Raw genomic sequence first — 24,458 nt, 5'->3', positions numbered from 1 at the left:
CGTCAAGGACAGGCTACCTGGTATGTAAGAGAAGTATAATAAAGTCCAGCAAACCTGAAGTCCAAAACATGGTGCAACTATCACATCACAACTAAGAGTCATACCGCGTTTCGAAAACGGGCTCTACAAACTGCGAATCCCCCTTCTGCAGCTTCACAGGATGATAATTGGCCGGAGCGGACTTTCCGTTACGGCCACCTTTCGATATACAGAAGTAGAGGCCCAGGACACATATGACCACGAGGATTAGCAGGTTTCCTGACAAAAGCCCAATCACGACGGGGGCATATCTCTGGATCGCGCCTGCGGCTGCACCTTCGATGTGATCGGCGTCATCAGAGGTAGCGAGGACACCAGATATTTTAGATGCTTCATCGATTGGCGCATCGGGATGATGATCATCGGTGTTGTCTTGCATTGCCAAGATACGCAGCTCAGAAGGGGCGAGTTCCACGGTGCCTTCCAGGGCTTTGGCACGGATGGCAGTGAATTCGGCCCATGCCTCCTTGGAGTTTGTAGTAGGTAATAGTTGAATGAATGGCTGTTCGGTGAGATGTCCTTGATCATCGAATGAACCATAGTCAAAGCTACGGTGGCCTCGAGGTCAATATCTCATTCCTAGGAACATATAAGAAACACCTACGAGACATATACATTCTTGAGAAAAGCATCGCCCAGGATCATATCGAGTTCACCACGGCCAATCTCAATAGACTGGTATGTGTTAGCACAATAGGTCACGTTGGTACCATTCACAAGTTTCGTATCAATCGCAGTGAGGTCAAGGGGATGTACCGGAAAGTCTCTCCCCCTAATGTTCGGAATCAGCACATGAGTCAGAGTAACCGAGAAATCATACAATACCCAATGGAAAAGGAAACCTCTGTTGACTGATTACAGGGAATAATCCAGCTGGCGTTGAAACCTGGAACATCTGAAATGCGCGCGGACCCTGGTATCGCTCCATATATTGCGTCAACCATTGCATATGGAAGGAGCGAAAGCGAGGTCCCCGAGTCAAGGACTGCGATCGCTTTTCCCTGAGACACGGTGGCTACTGATGAGTTGAGAGGAAGTGATCGACCACCGACTTTGAATTCATCCACAAGGACGCTCCAATGATCAGGGGTTTGGATAGTTAATTTGGGCGTGTCGCCGACAGCAGAGAACTCGGAGATGTATTCGCTAACGGTGAAGACACCCGCTCGCTCGTCGTCCGGGTCATCGGTACGGCCCAAGAGCAGAGTGAAGAAGTTCGGTAAGGTCATATTTTGGTAGAAGATGTTGGCGATGGGCGAACGACCCAAGGTGGTCGTATTGCCAAAAGCTTGTTCAAACTTGTCGGTGATAATAGAGTTGGTTGCGTCGAATCCTAAACCCAAGATTCCTGACGCGCCGGTGTCAAAGATAGCCTCCATGTCAGCGGTCTAGGATGAAGCAGATGAGCATACTATGAAGCTAACCGGCAAGACAGTAAGCCATACCTGCGTTACATCGATGAAAGCTAGAATCGTCACCAACATCAGCCAATGGTCCGACTGCGAATGGCGTCGAAAATGAACGAGTACCTTGTGAGGGCACTGAAAACCCGGCGAACTCAAGTGCTGCAAAGTTGATAGGGCCTTCAGCAGATCCGGAAGCGTATGTCAGGTTCCCTACTATCGAGGTTGAATTTGTAAGCTGGGGCTTCTGATCGGGAAGGTACACCCAGAGGTCGGTCGAGCCAGTGTCAAGAATGACTATGACATCTGTGGGTGCAATTTGTTAGTCTTCAATCGGCAGCCATGCGTCGTGGACAAACTTTGGCCTCCTATGGTGATGTTGGCAGCGTACTGGAATGGGGGTCAGTAGAGTGTCAAGAGCACACTGGGATGAGACATCACAATAAAATCCTGCGTATTGTGCAGGATGAAGGCGTGTTGATTACTAGATACATCAACCTCTCGAGGAGACACTTGGCGTCCCGTGAATGTCATGACATCTCGGCGCCATAGTGGCAGGCGTAAGGCTGAGGATTGAGAGATCGAGCAAGCTAACGCTGCTAGAAGGAGTGCGCCTTGAGACCACATGATGATGGCTTCACCATGGTTGTAGTTGAGACTTTTATATATCTCAAGGCGCCTAGTATATGTGGATCCTAGCGACATATATTTGATGCGGTCAGATTGGCGATGCAGGGTGGACGACGAGGCTGGACGAACTCTGCGGCGCCCGATCATAAGCTGAGCATCGGGCGCATGATGAGCTTGTTAGCAGTTGCGCTCTGCCCATCAAATTCTATAGCATCTCACGTATCACGTCGAGGAGATGAGTACACGCTAAAGCTGCAACCGGACATTGTCAGTCACCATAAGCAAACTAGAAGAGTGCAGAAGTCACGTTGGCTGGTGTTCGAATCTCGCCAGGAAGTAATACCAGGCTACAGAACCATACCGGTGATCGCTCAGCGCCTTTAGTAACACTGATCTATAATACACACACAATCGCAGTGCCCGTGATCTTTTCGTTCGGATTGAAACAGACGCATGCATCCGAGTCCAAATTACCCGCCCCACCGCGTGTGTCAAATAGAAATCTAGTTTTAGAGCTAAGTTCGACGGAATCCATAAAACACGAACTTTGTCATCTTATCACAATAGTGATGCCGGGCCTACGCCAGTTGTAGAATTGTTCGGATCGGCGAGAGCTCTGCTACAGCAATAGTTGCCGCCGACAAGGGACCCTCCGTCTTCTGTAATCGGACACACACCCACACACCCACACACAGGACCAGCACATCATGCGCCAGCGGCGGTTTCACCCAGGGACGAATCGTTGCCCGAGATCATATACTTTTACGGACCCATCGTAGTAAGAAACACTCACCCACTCCCGTTATCTACCTCCTTCCCTCGCCTGGAGGACGAGAGGTAATCTTCACGAGTACCGGCTTCCCAAAGTTGCATTATGTACAGAAGGGGCTGATATGTCCCTATGATAATATACCTGAGGCCTAGGGCTGAGATATTGAGAGCTGAGCGCTTGGTAGGTTTGGTAGTTGTATAGCCTGTACGATAGGACATAATTTAAACCCTTTTGCTTTTAGACACTCACCTTGCCTCACGGACGGACCCATGCGTATCGCATGGAAGTAAATCGTTTGACCCAGTGTGACGTTTGCCAGTGCTAGTGAAGCATGGATCTTGAGAAATGCGGTACGATCATACTAATACAATACACGAATATTGATTCAAGTCGCATGGACGTTTATGTGTATACCCTAAGAGAAGCGAAGTCGAAAAAGGCGTTGCTGAAACTTCCAGGGTTGTTCTCAACAAAGTCTGCACGGCAAGATACTTTTAGACATCTTTGATCTTCGGGTGGGAGATGTAGATTACTGACCGTTGCAAGTAGAAGGGCATCCGGATTGCGCATAAACGGAGCCGGCCCAGTCGCCACCTTTATCCACGCCAATAAGCATGGAGCGAACAAACGGGAGGGTGAAAGGGAACGCACAGAAGGTCAAGTTGATGATGATGTTATGTTGGTTGAAATGCGACGCGATATCGCATTGCGTATTCGGGAAAAAAGCCGCAGGTGTCCCCTGGCTCACAAAGCACTTGAGTATCCATCAAACTTCACCAAAGGACTGCGAACATACCCATGCATCGGTGTTCACAGACGAAGCGCCGTTGCGCACATCAGAAGGCACGTTCCCAGCGTTTCGTCCCCAGAACCAGACTTTGATGAACGAGTTCGTCCGTTCGACTGTGAACCTAAAGAGCAGATGATTTAGCATATTGTTTTCATTATTAAACAATGGTGAGAAATTGAATTACCATCCGCCGCCATTGCTATTGAAGCTAGGGCCATAGCTCGCAGCATCATTTTGTCGAACACCGCAACCTGTGTTGCCGTTGACAGCGACGTTGCAATCGTTCTGTCCAGCCGTTCTACAGACCTATAATTAGCTAGTTGTTTTGACCATCCATGCCCTTGCGTACCCAGTTTGAGCACGAGATGCAGGCATGGTGCAGCCTGGGAGCAAGGCAAACTAGTCAGGATATACGTAAGCAGGCCTTGATATTTCCACATACCAGCGCTGGTGTGAAGAGTGACTGCATTAGGTGCTTGATCATTGACGCCTTCTAAGATGTCTATTTCACCCTGAAAGTCGTTCAATTATCCCCCTGTGAATTGTGAGGCGCAAGCAAAAATACTTACACCATTGGGCCAGTTCCCTTCATTAGTTTCCCATACCTAGATGGTAGTTATTCTCCGTAAATGGATTGTCGTGCTGGCAAAACGCGATACATACGGCAGGCCAAGTACCGCAGCCTTGTGGCATGTGGCGCATATTGAAGCTAAGAAGTATTGAGTACTCTTTCGTCAGGTAGTGTCCAGCAGACCTACACGGCTACGTGGGTAGTGTAGACCTTGTTCGATCGGATGCGCACTGAATCACGCCCGGGTCCAGACGCAGACAATCTTGTCGTACTATCTGCGCGAAGAATAAAAGTGTCACCGGACGCAAACGTGAGGTTCTTCGACCGCGCGGTATTGGCATCCACGTAGTTACTTGACAAGCGAACATAAGCGAGAGCTATCGGTTAGATAAATTGAAGAACTCACACTCGCCCATGAGTGGGATCGCTGATAGCCTCGAAATTGAACGTGTTGAGGAAGGCAGAACCAACGATATTATCGCTGAGTTGGTATGTTGCACCCAGGACGGGGCTAACAAAGATCGCGGTCGCAGCGAAACTCGAAAGCAGAGCGAATTTCATCGTAAAGGTATCCTGTGGAGTGTACCATGTTTGACATAGTTTATATACTGCACGAAATATGGCAAAGATAGAAATAACATATCCACGTCGGTTTGAGTTGATGGACGTATAGATCCTCTTGGTTCGACAAATACCCGGTCAGGCCGAATGGATAGGATACGTATGTCGGCTGAGAGTATTGGACGCATGGTCGTTATGACACGCGGTAGAATTGGACTGCCACATCCAGCGAGTTCCGCTAGTTCTGCTAGTTACTCACTCGCGAAATTGGAAATCCTCGGGATATATATCATGATTTGAGTTGGTCGCTAGGAAGAATGCCAGAAATGGATCTTCACGTGGCCCCTCCTGGTGGATCATACAAGAGTGAGGGCGTATGGATACACTTCTGCGCCGGGCTCCCGTGAATGCCTTGTGGAGCCTCACGGTCGGAAGGTCGACAAGGATATTGAATAGGCGACTGGGTATCTTACAACGCATGTGCATCTCTGACGTGGCTATCTTCCTATTAGCTATGCGAGGCAGAAAAGCTGCACCGGGCTTACCAGGCGAGTAGGGCCCATATGAGCATCTTGATCAACCAACTGGGGCACAGACATTCTACCGTCCTGAGTGTGTCAGGTTGGGCCGGCTACAAATCATCCTGCTCCAATGTGGATTACGACCATGGGTAAGGAAGAATGTGAACTGGAGACGTCCGCGTGGCATACCCGTACCGGTTGGAAGAGAGCGAGAGACAGAGATGGTGGCGCAAGCAGAGTTGCCTGGGAAGAATTTCCCCTATTGTATGGCATAGTCTCGTTCCCAGCGGCGAGAGTAGGTGGTGTGCGAACTAGGGATCGCCCAACGGCAATAGACATACCTTGCTTGAAATTGTGTTTGCAATGAGACTTTATGAAGGACACCGCGTCGCTCAACTGTCGATCGAACTCACTCAATGGTTGGGAACGAAAATTGAGAATAAGTGGATTCCTGTGCCTACACAGCGCTCAGTGTAGGCTACCGAAAGTCCGTGCCGTTTGTCATTCTTGGGGAATATCGCAATGTTTTGGTGGTAAGGCGGAGCGGCGTACATCTTTTATCAACCGAATGGTAATATCTCCGCTCAAACGCTTTGCGTGAAGTTCGATGAAACAAAAGTGCAGCACGCAAGTACGGTGAGGGTCAAGACTCACGGGCCGCCAGTGTCCGCGATCCGAGCTCACGTGCTGCCATGTGATCGAAGCCAGCGAGCTGAACAAAACACAGCACTCAGTTGAAGCCGTAGCAACACTTCTAACAGAAGTTGTCCCCTTCGGGGTGACATACGAAAAAATTGGAACGATACAGAGAAGATTAGCATGGCCCCTGCACAAGGATGACACGCTTTCCCGGAGTGGTAGACCTACGGGTCTCAATATTTATTTTGTTGCCCCTCAGTGAAACTACTTTGTTTCCTCGTTGCACGTTGCTAGACGAAATGGATTCTTAGATACAGATAATATGTAGCACGTTCGTTTTGTAGTTAAAGACAAGTGTGTCGACGTAGTGTGTCATGTAATACCCGAGTTGAATTCTGTCACTCCGCATCCCCCAAAATTTCATGCAGCTTCTTCCTGAGGTCCGCAAGCTGAGCTTCAGTTTCCGGCTATATGGAGTCGTTAGTGAGGGACATGATGCGCGTCGTAGCAGACGCTTACATCTTTTTGGGATAGCACGACCGTCGCCTTGGAAAGCAATATGCCAAGATCGGCATCGCGAACCCTATCAGACTCAGGTTCTCCTCTCTTCAGTTGTAGACCAGGCTTCGAATCATCCTGTGGGTGGGTGTGTTAGTCTGCCCGGTGAATGAAGGGGTAGGAAAACTCACGCAATTGTTTTCGGCACGAAGAGCGCGCAAGTTGCATATCGTGGTCTTCTTGCATTCTGCGTCGCAGGCCTGGACTTTAGCACCGCGGCTTTGGAACGTGTTCCACATATCGAAGGCGGTATTGTTCCTCTCAAAGCCTTCTGTCACTTTGTGCCAAAATGCGGGTCCCAGAGAGTCAGATGCCTTCAGTCCGCTGACCAGAGGTCCATACGCTGCCCGGGCGCTGTAATAGAGCTTCCAGTTCGCTACGTGGAGCAGGAGTTAGTCATGGTAGACTGGTTTCACCTCGGAGAAACCTACGTGTGGTTTGGAAGCCAGGTTCCTTTAGATCAGCTGCGAAAGTCCTTGAATCAACATATGTAAATGGAATAACGATGTCTCACTTACTCGTATACACGCGGGCATCCATAATTTCATAGGTATCAGGGTCAACATCGTAGATCTTGAACGCTGGATTACCGCCTGAAGCGTGTCTGTTAGGTTTGCGTTGCTTCCGTAGTTTGGAAACCCTACTTCGAGGTGTGACGGCAGGTGCGATCCAACCCATGCTCACTGCGTTCTCTGCTGTTCTCTTGTTGTAATCTGAGTAAGCCAAAGCAAATTGGTCCTGAAGCGCCGTTAGTCTACCAGCTAGACATTTCAAACTGCGTACATACTCTGTGGTCATGGCCGTAGAATTGGGCCGCAATGGTGTTCTTGTAGCGTTGGATGACTTGGTCGAAGTAGTTGGACTGTGGTTATCGCCTGCATCAGCGTTTGTCCACAACTTTAGCAAACTGACCCACTTGATCATTGAGAGCATCTTGGCGACCGGGAGGCATATGGGCTACAAGCCATACACGTTGGCCGGCGTCTTCAGCTTCCTGGAGCTGCTTGACAGTGAACGCCAAGATGCCGTTAGGATCAGCACTGCAAACAAGTCCGTAAGTAGGAAAGGATTCCATACAGAGATGTGTGCTTACGGTGCATCATCGGTATCGTACAGCCAGTAGCTACAATAGCTTCAGCGTCTGTCAGTTAATGCAGGAGTGAAATACCCTTACTTCTGTTTGTACCAATACACAGTGTTGATGGAGACGATTCTGAATGGCAGTTAATAAGTGCGACAAATACGAACACGCAGACTCTCTTACCGAAGGTTGGTTCCCGGGACCACCAAGGAATAACTTCCAGATGTCTCGGCGGCTTGTTTGACGCCTGCTGTGTTAAGCCATCGCTTTAACGACGATTCAGCACCCAAGTGGTTTGGTGGAGTGGAGTAGAACTTACTGCCCACCCCGCACTCTGGGTATCGAATATCCACTGTGCATTGGCAACGGCGGTGGTGTCGCGAGGGAAGGCATTAACGGGCGCCGCTTCACTAAGGTCAAGGTCAGACACCAGCCACCGAATAACCGCGTAAACGAGACATACTGGTTGCCTATTGGATGCTTTCAGCAAGCGCGACAATGGTACGAGTCAATGAAGTTACCCACCGATAGCGGGGTAGACGGGCGAGTTGAGTCTCGAAGCCATTTGGTTGTTGAAGGCCTCAAGATCTTTGGTCACAGTTGGCTTTGAAAGTTCCCATATCGCAGCTGTGTTGATGTTTGAAATGTCAGAGACACGCAGGAAACGGGCCTGGAAAGGTCGTACCGTCGATCACGTCACCAGTGAAGATGGAGAATTTATTGCCAGGGGCTACTCGGCGTATGGCATCAAACATGGAGTCGGCCAAAGATGGTGGCGTGTCGCAGTTGTAGTCACCGTTTGGACCTGCTGGCTGCGCGGGTGGGCTCGTCTGACCAGGGTAGTTCCGGCAACAGAGAGGCTTGCTGCAAATAGCGTCGGATCCGGGCTAATGACGAAGTCAGATCTTGTATGGCTGGTCAAATACTGGTGAGGTCTTACAGTGTAGCGTCTATCGACATGGACATCGCTGAAATCTAGTTGAATCGTGTGAGACTACACAGTCGTTCACCCGAGATTGAAAGACGCACGAGCGACCTGGAAGGGCGCTTTTCCAGTGGACTTGAAGACCTTCGGGTTCGTCGGAGCAGCCTTGGGGAATGGGACTCTGTATGGGATCACCGCGGGTGGTTGACAGAGTCCGAAGACAGCATCGCAAAGTTTGTCTCCCATCTTTCCCCAGATGCTGATTGACCGTATGTCGTATGCCAAGGTGGGGCCGTGCTGGCCGATGGCGCCTTCGCAGACGTCGTCGTCAGAAAGCTAATTGAGAGACATCAGTACGAAGGTATGGAATGTCATAGAGGTCAAGATGCGTACATTCAATGTTGTGCATACGGCGGTGATAGCTTTGGTGAACGCGCCATCGCCCAGGTATGCCAGTCCTTTGAGGGGGACGAGGAGGGTATGGCATGACCCGCAAGTGGCAGCATTCTTCAAAGCGTCGATGATATCGTCGACCAAGCCAGCATTGACCACCGAGAGAAGCAACCAGCTAGTCAAGGCAAGGCCACGCATCTTGAGCTGTGGATCTGAGGAGGGCGGGATTGTGCTGAGTATTTATATACAATACCCCACTTCCCCATCATGTATCGGAAGCAAACGTTCCGTATGGTGCTCGAGGGGCTTCGAACGTGTTCTCCTGCCAAACTTTATGTCGAAGCTAACCTGACTGCCATTAGATCTCCAGAAATGGCGGTTTTACACCTCACCACATGGGCAGAGGTCAACCACCAGGCGCTGTCACACAGGTGACTTTTGCCAACCTTGCCAACGGATCCTGAAGCTTGGGGAGCATTCGTTCAACCACGCTTGTCAAGAGAATGTTCATCACTTCAGGATCGAGTACGGCATTCTATATGTAGCTCGTTAGGGCGTGCTGGGGGGAACAGGGGCACCACTGGGGAGCACCATATGGTCAATTTGCGATCATGACACGCGAACAATGTGAAAGACAGGGATCACTGTATCAATCGTCTTCCAGGGTCGCGACCTTAATCTCGCGTTGTGACCTCACCAGGTGCGCCCTAAGTTCCAACGTGCATGCTAGATTACGCTCCAACGCAGCAAGAACCAGGGGACCAGAAGTCGATAACGATTGGGAACATGCTGGACAGCTAGGGATGACCATGCAACTAAGGAGCTGTAGTCTTAAACTGCTTAGCAACGATCCGAGAGAAGATAGAGCTGATACTAGGTCCTCCACACTCCGACGCGCCACGCGTGTTTGAGTCATCGTTCACCCTCCTTCGTAGATTCAACCCAGGCGTTGGCGAATCCTGGATAATTACTCATTAGTTCTCTGTTATAATCCCCCAAGCGAAGTTCCATACACAATTGTTCTCAGACCGGAAGGCTGACATATCACATATAGTGATATTCTTGCACGCCGCATCACAGGGAGACACGGCGCCGCCCCGACTAATCCGAGTATTGAACAGTTGGAACGCCGTCTCGTTAGCCCGGAAAGCTTCTGTGAGTTTGTGCCAGAAGGCGGGGTTCAGTGGTTGATCTGGTTGAAGGTCCACCAATGGTCCATATGAATCGCGAGCGCTATAGTACAGGTCCCACTGAGCTGAAGGAGAGAAACGATTTCAGTAAGTCGCCTTTCTATGAATACACATAGATCGAACTGACGCTTCGATTGAAAGCTAGGATCTGAGATATTTGCTGATCGAGGTGAATGGATATATGGGTGAGTGCATATCAAGATAAAGGTATGTCAAACTCAACTAAAATACACGCGAACGTCCATGATCTCATAGGTGTCAGGATCAACGTCGTACAGTTTAAATGCAGGGTTTCCACCTGTCATTCCGACTTAACAAGGCAGGTTGGTTGATCAGGAGAGGTAGACATACTGGTAGGCGTGAGTGCGGGGCCAATCAATGCCACGCTGACGGCGTTAAGAGAGCTAGGATGGTTATAGTCGGAGTATGCGATCTCGAATTGATCCTAAGAAGTTGTCAATTATAGAAAGAGTTTTTGAGTGGACAAGATGGCGAGCTAACCTTATGACTATGTCCGAAAAACTGACCGGCAATTGTGGAGTGAAACCTTTGCACGATTTGGTCGTAATAATTGGACTGGTGAGGGGTTAGAAGAGTAGATAAATCTAGTTAGGCTGGAAGTACCTGATCCTCAACAATATCCTCCTTCCCGATCGGAATATGCCCGATTATCCAAGCCCTTTGTCCGGCACGCTCTGCGCTAGCTAGTTCGCCTGTAAGGAACTCCAAGATGCCGTTCGGGTCTGGTCTGGAGATAGAAGAATTATCCACGGGCTCAATAGTAACAAAATGTAGACCAACTGTGGTGCGTCGCTATCATAGATCCAAAGGCTTTGAAATGGATTATATATCACTATACATGCAGAGGGCGAGCGGGGCCACTTGCTTTTGTTTATACCAGTATTGGGTGTTGATCGAAATCACCCTGCCAAAAGCGAGTTGGGGTCAGGGGAATTATGGAGCCTATACTAACACTTACTTGAGATGGCTTCCGGGAGCAACCACGGAGTAGCTTCCGGATGTATGTATAACTTGCTGGGCGCCCTCGGGATGAACCCATTGCTGTTACGGCCATGTTAGATTCCAAGTCTTGCACAACTAGCAGGACTTACAGCCCAGTCAGGGCCTTGGGTATCAAACACCCATTGCGAATCGATCGTCGTATTTGTGGTGCTGCGAGGGAATGAGTTTACTGGGGCGGAATCACTGGATGGATATTAGATTATAGCCGTGCTGACTAGTGGAGCAATATACTGGTTTCCTAAACGACGAATTAGTACACTGGCGTAGATTCAGCGAGATGAAACTACTCACCAATAGCAGGGAAGACCGGAATACTCAGTTTTGACGCTAATTGGGAGTTGAATTCATGCAAATCGTCCGTGACTTCACTGTACACGGAAAATATTAGGGATAGTTAAGATGTTGTTCTAGGGAACTGGGCTCACGGCCTGTCCACAAGCCAAGTCGCGCCTGGTGAATGGCCATTAACATACGGTGCGTGGCACATGATTGGTGACTTGCCTTCGACGACGTCGCCAGTAAAAATTGCAAACTTTACGTCGTCATTCAACTCGTTGATGGCTTCCAGCATAGAGTCCGCCAGATCGGCTGGGGAGTCACATTTGGAGTTCCCGTTGGGCCCGGCAGGTTCTGTAACTTGAGGCAGGGAGTCAGGGAATACGCGGCAACATATGTTTTTTGAGCAATCTGCCTCTGCCCCAACCTATAAGTACATCTTTTTAGTCTGCTCTCGTACAGGAAGTAGCCGGGGTAAAATTACGGTATACTCGCGATCAATATGAACGTCGCTGATGTGAGCCACTTGGAATACTTTCTTGCCAGTCGGGAAGCGCTTCGTCGGACCGTGCGGTGCGGGAGGGAGGGGGACCTGAAATTCCATCACCGGCGGAGGATCACACAAGCCAAAGACCGCGTCGCAGAGTCGCGTTGCCGTACGCCCGTCTGGTGATATCTGCCGCACATCGTGGGCAATTATGGGTCCAACTGCCGAGCTTATTCCTGTGCAGACATCGGGGTCTTCTTCCTAGTCATAGACACTGCATTAGGGAGGCGACCAAAGATGCATGGTCGAAAACATACCCCGGACTGGATACAAACTTGGCTCAAGAGATCGACGAATGCGTCATTCCCAAGATGGGCCAGAGCCTGCAATGGGTGAAGCAGCGCATGACACGACGCACAGTCAACAGCTTTCTGGAGAGCATCAAGGACATCGTCCACGATAGTACCTCCGGCAAGCCCAATAAACAGGAGAACAAGAGCAGCAGGATAGAAACGCCTATACATGAAGGATTGATTCGGGAGGATATCTTGTTCCTCAAGCTGATTTAAATAGTTCGCGACTCCATTGATATAAATAGGCTTGGTGGGAGGGCAAACTGAGATACTTGAGAGTCCTTGAGCTATATGTAGTAGCAAGGGGTCGTGTTTTTGACCGTGGGCTGCAGCGTCCCCTCCCCGCCAATCAAAGGATGCATGTTTGCGGAGAACTAGAGACTTCTCAACGATGAGCATGCTGCGTCCTCTAGGTCCCTCATGGAGAGAAGTTCAGCACAATCGACCAAGCATTCCACTGAGATATTCGAGACGTTGTAGTGGTCGGAAGTGAGAGTTATCATGGTGGTGTGGTTGGCAAGACTGCGAGTACCCAAATCAGGGAGGATATCACGCCGTAACGACACGTGCTCATTAGTCACACCGTGTCCGACGCGACGCGGCGTGGCATGACTCTAACGATTTAACCTCTCTCATTTGACTACATCGCCAAAGTCTTATTCAAGATGGATGCCACTGCTATGCCCACCTTTTATCGCAGAATATATCCGTACAAATCCATCTTTCTGTGGCTGAACCACGAACACAATCCCACCAAGCTTTTCACGCATCGTGAATTTGCGTTCACCTTGCCGGGCGATGTGTACCTTCGCTACCAGTCCTTTGCAAACGCAGAAGAGTTCAAGAAACAGCTATGCTCTATGACACCGACGCGCTTCGAGATCGGACCTGTCTACAGTGGCAGGGTGCGTTCTTTTCGTACTTTCGTGGGACCATCTCCCGAATGAGACAATCAGCCCAGAGACAGGAAGACTCTACGGCCTAGCGCATTTGTCCCCGTGCAACGCGAACTCGTCTTTGATATAGATATGACGGACTACGACAACATTCGGACATGTTGCTCTGGCGCTGCGATATGCAAGCGCTGTTGGGGCTTCATCGCTGCCGCAGTCAAGGTCCTCGACAAAGCTATCAGAGATCAATTCGGCTACCAGCACCTTCTCTGGGTGTACTCAGGTCGTCGAGGTATTCATTTATGGATATCAGACCAAGAGGCTGTCGATTTGACGGACGATCAAAGAAAGGCAATCGTAAATTACCTCACAGTCGTCGCCACGTCGAAGGAGGCTAGTAAACACCTCAATGTGAGGTCTAACGGTGCCCTTCCATCTTTGCTAAGGTGAATCATATTTACTCTTACTGACGATAGTCTGAGCCTTTCCGATAGCAATGCCCTCCTTGACTTGGGCACTATTTTCGATTCTTTGATTCTCAAGGATCAAGATCTATTTGCGGGGGAACAGGCATGGTTGGCACTTCTCGAACTACTTCCGCAATCAATGAGGGGGACCCTTGAAGCCAAATGGTCGTCCGGAGAAAAGAACTCCTCTGCAAAATGGGACGACGTGAAAGGAGTGATTAATGGCTTGAAGTCGCAATCTGTGAGTCCTATCCTAAGAGGAAGAGCGTAAGCTTACTGACTTAGTTGTTAGCCTGCGGCTTTCAATACAGCATTGGCTGCTATGGAAGATATAGTAATTAGTTATACGTATCCACGCCTTGATGCAGAGGTCTCTAAGCATCGGAACCATTTGCTCAAGGCTCCTTTCTGCGTCCATCCTGGTACAGGCAGAGTCTGCGTGCCAGTCGACCCCAGCGAGGTGGACATGTTCGACCCTGCTGCGGTCCCAACGATTGGCCAGCTCTTACAGGAATTAGATACGATACGTGAGGGATCGTCTGAACTTCCTCAGGAACATCACAACGGTAAGTCCACGATTCATATTTCTCAGAGATCAGGCATCTTTAAACCGGTGATCAGACTGGGAGAAAACATCACTCAAACCATACGTCGACATGCTGGACAAACATTGTTTACGCCTGGTGGAAGAAGCCCGACACGCTCGGCGCGGGGCCCCAGGCAAGTATTTGACCGTGCTTTTCGGGCGACCTTACTGACAGATGACTCATATTGTAGATCTAACCTGGTAGAATGACTAGTTTTGCGTATCCGTAGCCTTCCCTAGCCTTGCGTATGATTGTATTTTAACGCTCTCCGTGCCTCGCTGTGCCTTGGTCGTCGGAACGCCACCACCCTCTTGTATTGCACGCAGATTCGTCATTTATTGCTTGCACTCACGATCAACATGCTTAATTGCGCAATGCACTATGTAACTTCGCGATGTCCGCTGCTGTAGGAAGGAGTTGAAATGAAAATTGTTGACCAGTGGACTTATCTTCCGATGCCGCTCGGGGTTACGGATGACGCCCACATGGCTCTCCCTTGAAAATAACACACTGTACTTCTTGCGGTTCGATCTTTTCTGTCACTGACTCGTTCGACCTTTGCGCTCGGGGCCGTATTCAGGACTCTTAGATCTTATAGGCGAGGCGGTGGTGCGGCGCACATACAAAGGTTTGACGTACGTTGAGATTGCCAGCGGTATCCCCTACTCCCTCGAGTCCTCCATTAGCGCGACGCATTCCTTTTTATTATTCGCGATAACGTTATGCCTCGGTTCCAACTAGAAGTGGCTGCTGCGTTGGTGGCCAGTGCTCTACCAAGTTTGGTCGCGTTCTATATTCTACGACCAAGGCAGGGCAAAATTCAATTGCCTATTCACTCCGAAGGAAATGGGGTTGAAGCTCACGAACACGATCCGTTCGACGTATTGACGCGGGAGGATGTAGTTGAAGGCGAACCAATAGACGAGGCGGCATTCTGGGCGAGGGTATGCATTTCATTGATGTTCTCAAGGATATTCAAGAGCTCAACGATTCTATGTGCGGCGTGCAGATGCGCCTCATTAAGTTGGTTATTAGCTGTCTCTTTGCGACTATTATAGTCCTGGAGGCCATTTCCTTGGGGTACTACGCAGTGCTTGAAGTCAAGGATCAGATTCCTATCTACATCCTTCACCTCTTCTTCGCCCTTTACCTCCTCGCCCTCTCTGTGCGCGCAGTGAAGCAGAACGATATCAGCTATCATTGTGAATCGATCCTCCACTTATCTACATTGACGGCACTGGCGAACGGCTTACTATGGACCACCACAATCCTTCCCGCTACTCCTCCTCCGGTTGCGGAGGCTTTCGCGGAAACGGAGCCAGTCTTAGAGGGCTTGTGGTACAGCATTTTGACGCTGTATCTCGTCGCCTGTGTTGTATGCTTCACCACTCCCCAAGGACCAACGTTCTATTATCCACCAGAGAGAATTTACTCTGAAAAGGTTGTTGCAAATATAACCAACGACGACCGTGAAAACGTTTGTGGAATCATTGGTACGGTCCTTGCTGCCCATTCCCTCCTTTATCTAAGGTTCTCTCCATCCTATAAGGTGCTTCATCATGGGATACCCTCTTATTCTCGTATACCACAAAAGTCGTCATGTTGGGCAACGTCGCGGAAAGCCTAGATATCGGGGATCTACCAATAGTTCCCTCGAACATGCGAGCCACGGTTAACTACACCAGTATGAAAAACGCCTTGCGCAATATCAAAACTCGGTTTCGCCTATGGAAGCCCAAGCCTGGTTCAGGATGGTCATTGTTATACCGTCTCTGCCGTATCAACGCAGGACCTATCATAATGGAGATTAGTCTCGCCGTCGTTGCCGCGGTTCTTTTCTATGCCCCAGCCATCTTTTTGCGTCAATTCATTCAGTATCTCGAGCTGGATCCATTGAGAGAAGACAAGGGGTGGGGTTGGGTTTATGTGGTCGGTCTATTCTCCTCAAATGCAATCGCCTACCTCGGTATGCAGCTTTCTGCCTATAACTCTCCGCAAGGGAAAATAACTCACAGCATACAGTTACCGGACAGTTGTGGTCACTAGCGACAACAATTGTCCAATGCCGACTCCGCCTTCAACTCAACAGTGTCCTCTTCGCAAAGACGCTTATTCGGAAGGATGTTGCCTCGTCGGCCGCCACGGAACCAGGGAAGGCAGATGCCACCGAAACGCCCCCCAAAGAAAAGGAGGACAAGAAAGACGAAGACGATTTCTCCAGCAAAGCCCAAATCATGACGCTCATGACTACCGACGTAGACAGAGTCAGCGACTTCGCCTGGCACATGTTCTCTCTTGTAGGTATGTAATCCTCATTTTATATGACTGACTGGTACATCATGCTTCTATGTCAATATAGATGCTCCCATCGAAATTATCATCGGCACCATCTTCTTGTATAAATTACTCGGTAAATATCCTGACTGGCCGTTATGTGGAATAGGGACTCACTTGTATACGACATAGGTGAATCCTCGTTCTATGGGTTGGCAGTTACCTGCCTGTTCCTGCCCTTGAATCACTTCGCCGGAAAAATTGTGGTCGGGGCACAGGACAACCTAATGAAGGCTCGTGACGAGCGAGTCTCTCTTATGAACGAGGTTTGGACTACCGTCTCCCCAAATGATAGATTCTGACATGTCTACTCAATAGATTCTAGGAGGTATAAGGATGCTCAAGGTGCGTCCTTTCCATCAAGGCTAACCTATCCAGTTACTGACCTACAACCTTCAGTTCATGGCATGGGAGCGTAGCTTCGAAGCTAGAGTCCTGAAAATACGGGAGAAGGAACTCAAATACCAAAAACTCAACTACACCATTGAGGTATGTTTCGAATGCTGGTCGATCTCGATATCTAATACTAACCTTGAAATACTCCTAGACACTCTGGAACGCTATCTGGTAAGTCGTTGTATACCAACATCGAATGCTTCTTTTGACCGTAACTTCTAGGAATGGATCGCCTATCTTGGTCACTCTCGTATCTTTCTGGCATTTCGCCGTATATCGTCAACAGATTTTGACGCCGTCTATTGCTTTCACATCGGTAAGAGTGTCTTAATTAATAGACGTTGATACTATGGCTGACCCCGTTACGTTAGTTATCTAGTAATTGCTACTCATCTCACTCGACTCCCTTCACAGACTGAACTACCTTTCACTAGTATTCACGGAGATGCGGTTCGCTCTGAATGCACTACCAGAAACCTTCATCAACTTGCTACAGGTTTGCATTTCTTCCTCCCTCCCAGGCTGGACTACTTACTCAATGGTACGCCATAGACATTCGTGTCCCTCCGTCGCATAGAGAAATATCTAGGTGGATCGGAAGTGAAGCTAGTCCCACCATTAGAACACCAGTCAAAGACGATCGCATTCCAGTCTGCTACAGTAACATGGCCTCAAGAACGTGGCCAAGCGAGTCTTGCTCCTTCGGCAGCCCCGACCCCCCGCCACAAGTTCCTACTGGTCGACCTTAGTCTACAATTCCCGCCTAATGAATTGACGCTGGTGTGCGGCAAGCTTGGATCGGGAAAGACCCTCTTGCTTCTCGGTAATCACCTCTCCTCATTCTCACGAGGTGTATTGGCTAACACAACAATACAGGCCTGTTGGGAGAAGCAGATATACTAACGGGTCAAGTACTTTGCCCTCGTTCTCCACCAGACTCATTAGCTTCCTATGCTGGCAAGTCGATACCAAAGGAGGACTGGGTCGTGGAGGGCGTTTGTGCCTATGTCCCTCAGGTTAGTGATCACTTTTCGTTGTTCCATCCACTGCTAGCTTACGCGACCTCCACTACGCAGGCTGCATGGCTTCGCAACGCTTCCATCAAAGGCAAGATTCCTGTCGCGAGTCCACGATACGTGCTAAACCCTCATAGATAATATCTTATTCAATCTACCGTATGACGAAGAACGCTACCAAAAGACCTTAGAGGTGAGGATTAGTACATTTTGAAGCTATCTCCGGCTCATCACTCATTCTTCTAAAGGTCTGCGCTTTGATAAGTGACTTACAAATTCTTGAAGATGGGGACGAATCTGAAATCGGGGAGCGCGGGGTACAATCGTTCATCCTATCTCCTCTCAATTACTTACGTCTTCTTCGCACCTAGGTGAATCTCTCAGGCGGTCAGAAGGCACGAGGTATGTCGGGTGATGCCCAAGGCATGCGCGCTTACTAAAATTTGCCCTCAAGTATCTCTTGCGAGAGCAGTTTACTCCCGAGCATCAATCTTACTCTTGGACGATGTCCTTTCTGCAGGTTGGTTAGCTCTTCTGCTATGAGTATCAGTCACTGACAAATACGGTTTGAAGTTGATGCGCACACGGCTCATCATCTATATAACGAGTGCATCACTGGTCCCCTGATGCGTGGCCGAACCGTCATCCTGGTCTCCCATCACGTTCAGCTATGCACCCCGGGCGCCGGCTATATCGTTGCCCTTGAGAATGGCCGGATTCAATATCAGGGCGACCGTAAAGGTTTCCAAGCCTCAAGTGTGATGCAAACCCTCGTTCAGTCAACTTCCGAATCAACTGATGAAAAAGAAGAGGCTGCCATCGAAGATTTGAAACCTTCATCCAGCCAAACCCCATCTGAGACTCAGTCAACTACTGATACCACTGTAACAGCCGTTGCCACCCCGAGTTCGGACAAAAAAGCACCAAGAAAACTAGTTGAAGAGGAGAAGCGAGCGGTTGGACGTATTAGCCGCGATGTCTGGTCAACTTATATCCATGCCTGCGGGCGTTGGCCATTCTGGGTAGCCTTCCTACTTATCTTGCTTCTCGCTGCCTTGAGCCCCGTGCTCGAAAACGGCTGGCTAAGGCAAGTACAGAATCTCCGTGCGCACGTTATCGCTGACCGTCCCCGCAGACACTGGTCTGGATCTGACCAAGTCGGCGAAGGATCGCGGAGCCCTCTCTTCTACATCACTGTCTATGCTGTGGTATGTCCTATCATAGTCTCACTTCTGGGTCAGTTGATTGAGCTTCCCCCAGATCACAATGACAGGTGTGTTTCCATCCCCGAGGCCATGCTAATTGTGCTAATTATGTCTATTTACAAGGGATCGTCATCGGAACTGTCCGTTGGTTCGTGCTCTGTACGTTGTCCATCGTTACAGACCTTCTCCCAGCGTCATTTAACACCTGTCAGATCGCGGCTCTATCAACGCATCAATCGTCCTGTACCAACGTTCGTGCCCTCTCGTTGGCTCTGCGATTGGCATTGATGCAAATCATCCCCCTAGGCCTACTGGAAGCGGTTTTATTTGCTAACATCAGATTCCATGACACTGTCTCGAGAGGTCGACTTCTCAACAGATTTGGGAAAGATTTTGAAGGTGAATTTGCTCGACTTGCTTCTACCATCTATCTCATATTTCCATCAGGTATCGACAGTAGCTTGGCAGATAACTTCGGTCGTAGTATCATCAATGGCATGTCCGTCGCAATCACCGTCATCACCGTCAGCGCCGTGGGCGGGTTGCCTTTCATTATAGCTGTGATGATAATTGGGACAATCTATTTCAATGGTAAGCGTTTCCTTAACAGTTCCTATATTTGAACTAACGATTGGACCGTTTAGTCGCTAAGGTATGTGCTGAGGCATACGTTTATTTCGATTGTTACAATTTCAGTAAACAGGTCTATGGGCAAACGTCGCGAGACATGCGTCGCCTTGGTGGGCTCGTTCTTGCTGACTGATTCCAGTAGTGATTGAACGATTTTGTTTCCTACAGATTCTGTCACTCGATCTCCTCTCTACTCCATTTATGGTGAAACTATCTCTGGGGTTACCATCATTCGAGCCTTCGGTGCCTCGTCCAAATTCCTGCGCGACATGTTGCGTTTTGCAGACACGGTGCGTGTATTCCATCCCACTCACGTAACGCTATCCCTGACGTCTACTGATTAGAATGCTAACCCATACTACTGGATGTGGGGAGGTCAGCTTAGAACTTTCACTCTAGCCCTAGATTTCAGGCTAAAGTTGTTGTCTAGTGAATCGTTGGCTGTCCGCGCGATTCAACTTGCTCTCCAGCGCGATCGTTGGAGTAACTGCCTTGGTGGCATTGATAACTCCGAGGATCGATGCCTCGCTTGCTGGCTTCGCACTCGCTTTTGCTTCGTCTATCTCTGGTGATGTGAGTACTAACTACTCTTGACATTGATCAGTATTGACGATTATCATCACATAGTTGTTGTTCCTGGTGAGCGAGTCGGGGCCTATCTGAGTTCTTCACCTAAAGTATCATAGGTTCGCAGGTTTGTGGCGCTAGAGCAATCGATGGTCAGCTGCATGTGCCGAAGTCCACATCTTCAGAGTTTTGACAATGATATAGGTTGCACTTGAACGCGTCAAAGAATACACTGACCTTCGCCGGGAGCCGCCCGAGTTCATCGAACCTCGACCCCCATCAGAATGGCCCCAGAAAGGTGGTATTAAATGCGAAGGACTTGTAATCAGATACGCTGTGCGTATAACTCCATTTTTCTTCGGAGCTCTGGGCTGATATCATTCACAGCCTGAATTGCCCAATGTTTTGCACAACCTCAACTTCGAGGTCTATCCTGGGGAAAAGGTAGCAAATTTCATCCTGTATTTTCAAATTTCAGGAATTGATGTCGGTTTCCAAGATCGGTATCCTAGGCAGGACTGGGTCAGGCAAGAGTACGCTTGCCCTTTCGTTTTTCCGGTTTGTCGAGGCAACGGAGGGTAGAATCCTCGTGGACGATATTGACATTGCCAAAGTCGGCTTGACCGACCTCCGGAGCAAGTTGACAATCATTCCCCGTGGGTCTTTGAATGAGATGTATCCTTCCTATTTTAATCTCGTACCTAGAGGATCCAACTATCCTGAGTGGAACACTGCGAACCACCCTTGATGTCTTCGGCGAATACGAAGATGCTGAAATTGTAAGGAAGTCTTTCATACTCGCGTCGCCCCATATCCTTACGCCTCCTCTTCGCAGTATGAGGCATTACGCCGCGTGCATTTGATACCCTCTGAAGATACACCAGAAGAGGCTGCAGACACGGTCAATGCCAATGTATTTCGGAACCTTGACTCCCCCGTATCAGAAGGAGGGGAGAATTTTTCCACAGGGTAAAGGCTCCAGCACGCGTCGGATATTTCTTTCCTGACACTTCCCCAACAGGGAGAAACAACTTCTCTGCATGGCCCGAGCAATTCTAAAGCGGTCTAAGGTATTGGTGATGGATGAGGTACGCGCCACCTGCCTAAAGTCCACACACGTCCCGTATTGATCAGACTTCATTCACAGGCTACCGCGAGGTGGGGAAACTGATGGTCTCAGAAAGATTCATGTTCTCATACTTCGAATTCCAGCGTTGACTACGCCACAGATGAACTCATTGGAAAAACTATTAGGCAGTGCGTATTGTTGTCATTCCCTCGCTGTCATTAGCTTAATTTGATACAGCGAGTTTGCTGAGGGCACTATCCTTACCATTGCCCATCGGCTTCGAACGGTGATTGATTATGATAGGGTGAGCTTCCCCTACCCTTCTGTGGTTCTGTCCGCCTCACATGTGCTCCCTAGGTCATGCTACTGGACGCAGGTCGCATTGCGGAGTTCGACAAGTTAGTCCCCATGCCCGACGCTTGACCACTTTCGCTCACCGTTTCCAATCCACAGACCTGCCGTGTTGCTCAATGACCCGTCCTCGAAGTTCTATTCCCTATGTAAAGCCACAGGGAAGGATGAATTCCAAGTGCTCAGGAGGTTGGCGGGAGCGAATTGATGCTAGGCACTCTTAGGACGTTGATTGTGACAATAGATTTATGTATGTCGATTCTACCCCAGCTGTGTGGTATCTTCACGTCATCAGGGGAGATATTTACTACATAGTTCACCATTGTGCGAACTTCAACTTGGGCCTCTAACGACGGTGAGAACGGTTGAGGCGTCTAACGTTGCACATAGTTACAAGGCACTTGAGCGATAAGGCTACTTCTCTGCTCCATTAACTTGGGTGAGTCTCCTTGCTATGTAGATGAATTCAATGAGGTAAAAAAATTCACTCCAAGCAGTAGCAGCATCTACCACCTAGGATTATACGCAAGATCGGCCAGTGGGTTAGAAGTACCAAAACGCAACCATATACGAGGCGAATATTCCTTCTGTACCACAGGGTCCGACTCCGATCACACATGGAAGGCAACCAGGATGGACATAATCCCTCCGAGCGGAGTCTGCATGACCGCAAGCCTTGCATCGACTGGTGCGATCTCTTATGTTTTCCGACTCGCCCGAGCTTTCCGCAAGCATGGGTCAGCCTGCAATATAAAGCTTTGGTGTGAGACAATACTTCCACTTGATTGCCATCCTTTTCTGTTCTTAACGACGCTGGGTATCGTCTTCGTCACCTCACGAGTTCGACGTAAGCTGGATCCTCCCCTCTCTCCCTTGCGCTAGTGAAATTGACCGAATGAAAGGTTGATCGTCCCCTATTTATCGTTGGCGCGACCACCATAGGATTGTGATGTCGACGGGTTCAACGCAACCCAAAGGTAGCATCCCCCTTAGCCGTCTTGGCTATTTTGCTCATACATTGGTGGCAAGTAAGGGCGACGCTTCGGGTTTAGATATTCGTACCCCAAACATTCAAGGACTAACGCTTCGCGACAAATGGCTCCACGTCTAAAGAGGGAGGAAGACCCCTCAAATGACAAGTTCGGCAACCGATTCGGATGGTCGAAGAGTAATAGCGGTAAATTCGGCGAAGTTGACAAGAAGGGGAAAACGCGACTGTCTTCTGAGGGCGATAGTCAGTCCGACGATACCAAGAGCTCGAACTCGGGCTCGAATTCGGACAGCAGCAAAAGTTCGGGATCCTCAAACGGTTCCGACAGCAATAGATCGTCGTCTTCCAATAGTTTCCCCAACAACAGCTTCGGCGGCGGCAACAGTGGCGGGAGCAGCGTCGAAAGCAATGGATCAGGGATTGACAACAGCCCCATAATCAGCACTCCTGCTGCCGACACTCCGTCTAGTTCTTCGGATACAACCTCGACGTCATCCCCAGCTCCCACCTCTAGCAAATTCGGCAACCCATCACAGGCGAAAACCCCGCAATGCTTCTCGTGTATTGCTGACAACGATGCCAGAGTGCTGTATTCAGGTCCGTGGACATTGAACAGTGCCAACTTTTCCACTAGTCACAGTACGACGACACCTGGATCTTCACTGTCGTTGGTATTTAACGGTATGCTAATATCGTATATAAATTTGTGTGTCAAGCTCTGACCTTCCTCTGCAGGAACAGGGATTGTTGTTTTCGGTACTGTACCACCGAGTAACAGCACGCATCCGCCTCCGAGCGCATCATATACCATTGATGCCGACCCTCCCTTCACCACCAACGAACCTCTGGCCACTGAAACGATCCGCTTCCAGCCACTGTTCAAAGTTTCCTCCCTTTCCGCCTCAGAACACCGAATATTCATAAATGTGACCGGCGCGGAAACTCCTTATACTATTGACTCGTTTTTCATCGTACCTGGTCCTTCTGCTGCAGGGCTAGCGGACGCTAAAGACGGTGCGGGTCCGACGGTTTCATCAGATCCTACCCCAAGCACGCCCAATGCACCATCAATTCCCTCGTCATCCGACCTCCCCCCTGCCAACTCTCACAATACAGCCCAAGTAATTGGGGGTGTCCTGGGCGGGCTCTTTTTCTTGGTTCTCCTTATTGTCTTCGGTTTTTTCTTGGAGCGGCGTCGGCGACGTCGTAGGCAAGGAAACCCATCAGGAATGGCTTGGTTCGACAAATATACTCGACAGCACACGGTGCCTGGTGCGTTCACATCTTCGCATGTCCTTCCGCTATCAACTACTAACGATACGCTGTAGCGCCCACTATCTTCACTTCGACCGAATCGATCATGCAGGCCACGCCGAGCAGTTTATGGTCGACTTTTTCGAGAAGCGACAGACAGAGTCTCGCTACTTTTTCTCCCAAAATTGTCCCTAAGGTTAGGGACCCGCCTCCGCTCCCACCCAAGCCGCGAACGCGGCTATCTCTTCCTATTATTGGTGTGGATCACCAGATACCTTAGACTTTGACTTACGATGGGACAATTGTTCAATATATATATATCACTTCTCGTAGCATAGCATGGATATGACCACTTTGGCTGTAGCAATAGAGTAATTTATACAGAAAGCGGGACCATCAAAGAGTTTTAAAGCACTTTCACACTGTTCCCCAGAATCGTAGCCTGATTGACGACTACGCGCTTCGCTGTTCCTTAACTGGGCTTCT

The 24,458-nt window shown here is 49.4% G+C and overlaps 6 protein-coding genes across 6 annotated transcripts; 3 read left to right on the top strand and 3 right to left on the bottom strand.

Moving 5' to 3' along the window:
• Window positions 1-91: 91 nt before the first annotated feature.
• Window positions 92-4,766, bottom strand: PC9H_008636 (uncharacterized protein; the record flags this gene model as incomplete). The annotated part of the gene is made up of 19 exons (XM_036778144.1): window positions 92-587; window positions 644-811; window positions 865-1,427; window positions 1,485-1,504; window positions 1,569-1,748; window positions 1,802-1,832; window positions 1,884-2,121; window positions 2,866-3,046; window positions 3,094-3,205; window positions 3,259-3,320; window positions 3,382-3,583; window positions 3,641-3,755; window positions 3,819-3,932; window positions 3,984-4,017; window positions 4,077-4,146; window positions 4,204-4,239; window positions 4,298-4,343; window positions 4,393-4,557; window positions 4,612-4,766. 19 exons carry the CDS (start codon window positions 4,764-4,766, stop codon window positions 92-94), a joined length of 2,988 nt encoding a protein of 995 aa, XP_036629572.1.
• Window positions 4,767-6,324: 1,558 nt separating this feature from the next.
• On the bottom strand, window positions 6,325-9,081 carry PC9H_008635 (uncharacterized protein; the record flags this gene model as incomplete). The annotated part of the gene is made up of 17 exons (XM_036778143.1): window positions 6,325-6,393; window positions 6,446-6,562; window positions 6,616-6,860; window positions 6,916-6,948; window positions 7,003-7,222; window positions 7,272-7,346; window positions 7,401-7,524; window positions 7,578-7,607; window positions 7,659-7,697; window positions 7,749-7,831; window positions 7,885-7,975; window positions 8,029-8,035; window positions 8,091-8,192; window positions 8,251-8,452; window positions 8,506-8,540; window positions 8,595-8,826; window positions 8,884-9,081. 17 exons carry the CDS (start codon window positions 9,079-9,081, stop codon window positions 6,325-6,327), a joined length of 1,902 nt encoding a protein of 633 aa, XP_036629571.1.
• Window positions 9,082-10,291: 1,210 nt separating this feature from the next.
• Window positions 10,292-12,383, bottom strand: PC9H_008634 (uncharacterized protein; the record flags this gene model as incomplete). Its single annotated transcript, XM_036778142.1, has 13 exons — window positions 10,292-10,371; window positions 10,425-10,518; window positions 10,575-10,649; window positions 10,698-10,821; window positions 10,875-10,904; window positions 10,972-10,998; window positions 11,053-11,135; window positions 11,186-11,279; window positions 11,328-11,334; window positions 11,388-11,464; window positions 11,522-11,799; window positions 11,857-12,120; window positions 12,177-12,383. 13 exons carry the CDS (start codon window positions 12,381-12,383, stop codon window positions 10,292-10,294), a joined length of 1,440 nt encoding a protein of 479 aa, XP_036629570.1.
• Window positions 12,384-12,877: 494 nt separating this feature from the next.
• Window positions 12,878-14,330, top strand: PC9H_008633 (uncharacterized protein; the record flags this gene model as incomplete). Its single annotated transcript, XM_036778141.1, has 5 exons — window positions 12,878-13,117; window positions 13,169-13,551; window positions 13,600-13,813; window positions 13,865-14,138; window positions 14,194-14,330. The coding sequence occupies 5 exons, from the start codon at window positions 12,878-12,880 to the stop codon at window positions 14,328-14,330; spliced, it is 1,248 nt and encodes a 415-aa protein (XP_036629569.1).
• A 551-nt stretch (window positions 14,331-14,881) lies between these two features.
• On the top strand, window positions 14,882-21,935 carry PC9H_008632 (uncharacterized protein; the record flags this gene model as incomplete). Its single annotated transcript, XM_036778140.1, has 40 exons — window positions 14,882-15,103; window positions 15,169-15,652; window positions 15,709-16,125; window positions 16,182-16,460; window positions 16,519-16,569; window positions 16,626-16,759; window positions 16,812-16,838; window positions 16,893-16,982; window positions 17,041-17,060; window positions 17,112-17,213; window positions 17,304-17,385; window positions 17,442-17,712; window positions 17,766-17,905; window positions 17,966-18,014; window positions 18,043-18,098; window positions 18,154-18,222; window positions 18,277-18,307; window positions 18,360-18,425; window positions 18,479-19,113; window positions 19,179-19,269; window positions 19,323-19,361; window positions 19,417-19,509; window positions 19,558-19,701; window positions 19,755-19,762; window positions 19,814-19,850; window positions 19,909-20,030; window positions 20,085-20,115; window positions 20,171-20,313; window positions 20,368-20,379; window positions 20,427-20,459; window positions 20,512-20,643; window positions 20,695-20,751; window positions 20,807-20,963; window positions 21,013-21,086; window positions 21,143-21,276; window positions 21,329-21,395; window positions 21,488-21,564; window positions 21,614-21,680; window positions 21,734-21,774; window positions 21,830-21,935. 40 exons carry the CDS (start codon window positions 14,882-14,884, stop codon window positions 21,933-21,935), a joined length of 4,890 nt encoding a protein of 1,629 aa, XP_036629568.1.
• An 887-nt stretch (window positions 21,936-22,822) lies between these two features.
• PC9H_008631 (uncharacterized protein) lies at window positions 22,823-24,252 on the top strand (the record flags this gene model as incomplete). Its single annotated transcript, XM_036778139.1, has 4 exons — window positions 22,823-23,399; window positions 23,454-23,839; window positions 23,909-23,990; window positions 24,047-24,252. The coding sequence occupies 4 exons, from the start codon at window positions 22,823-22,825 to the stop codon at window positions 24,250-24,252; spliced, it is 1,251 nt and encodes a 416-aa protein (XP_036629567.1).
• Between the last annotated feature and the right edge of the window lie 206 nt (window positions 24,253-24,458).

Source organism: Pleurotus ostreatus (assembly GCF_014466165.1).
Source record: "Pleurotus ostreatus strain PC9 chromosome Unknown scaffold_6, whole genome shotgun sequence".
Taxonomy (NCBI): domain Eukaryota; kingdom Fungi; phylum Basidiomycota; class Agaricomycetes; order Agaricales; family Pleurotaceae; genus Pleurotus; species Pleurotus ostreatus.
Note: the sequence above shows the minus strand (reverse complement) of the source record. Positions and strands in the feature narration are given on the sequence as shown.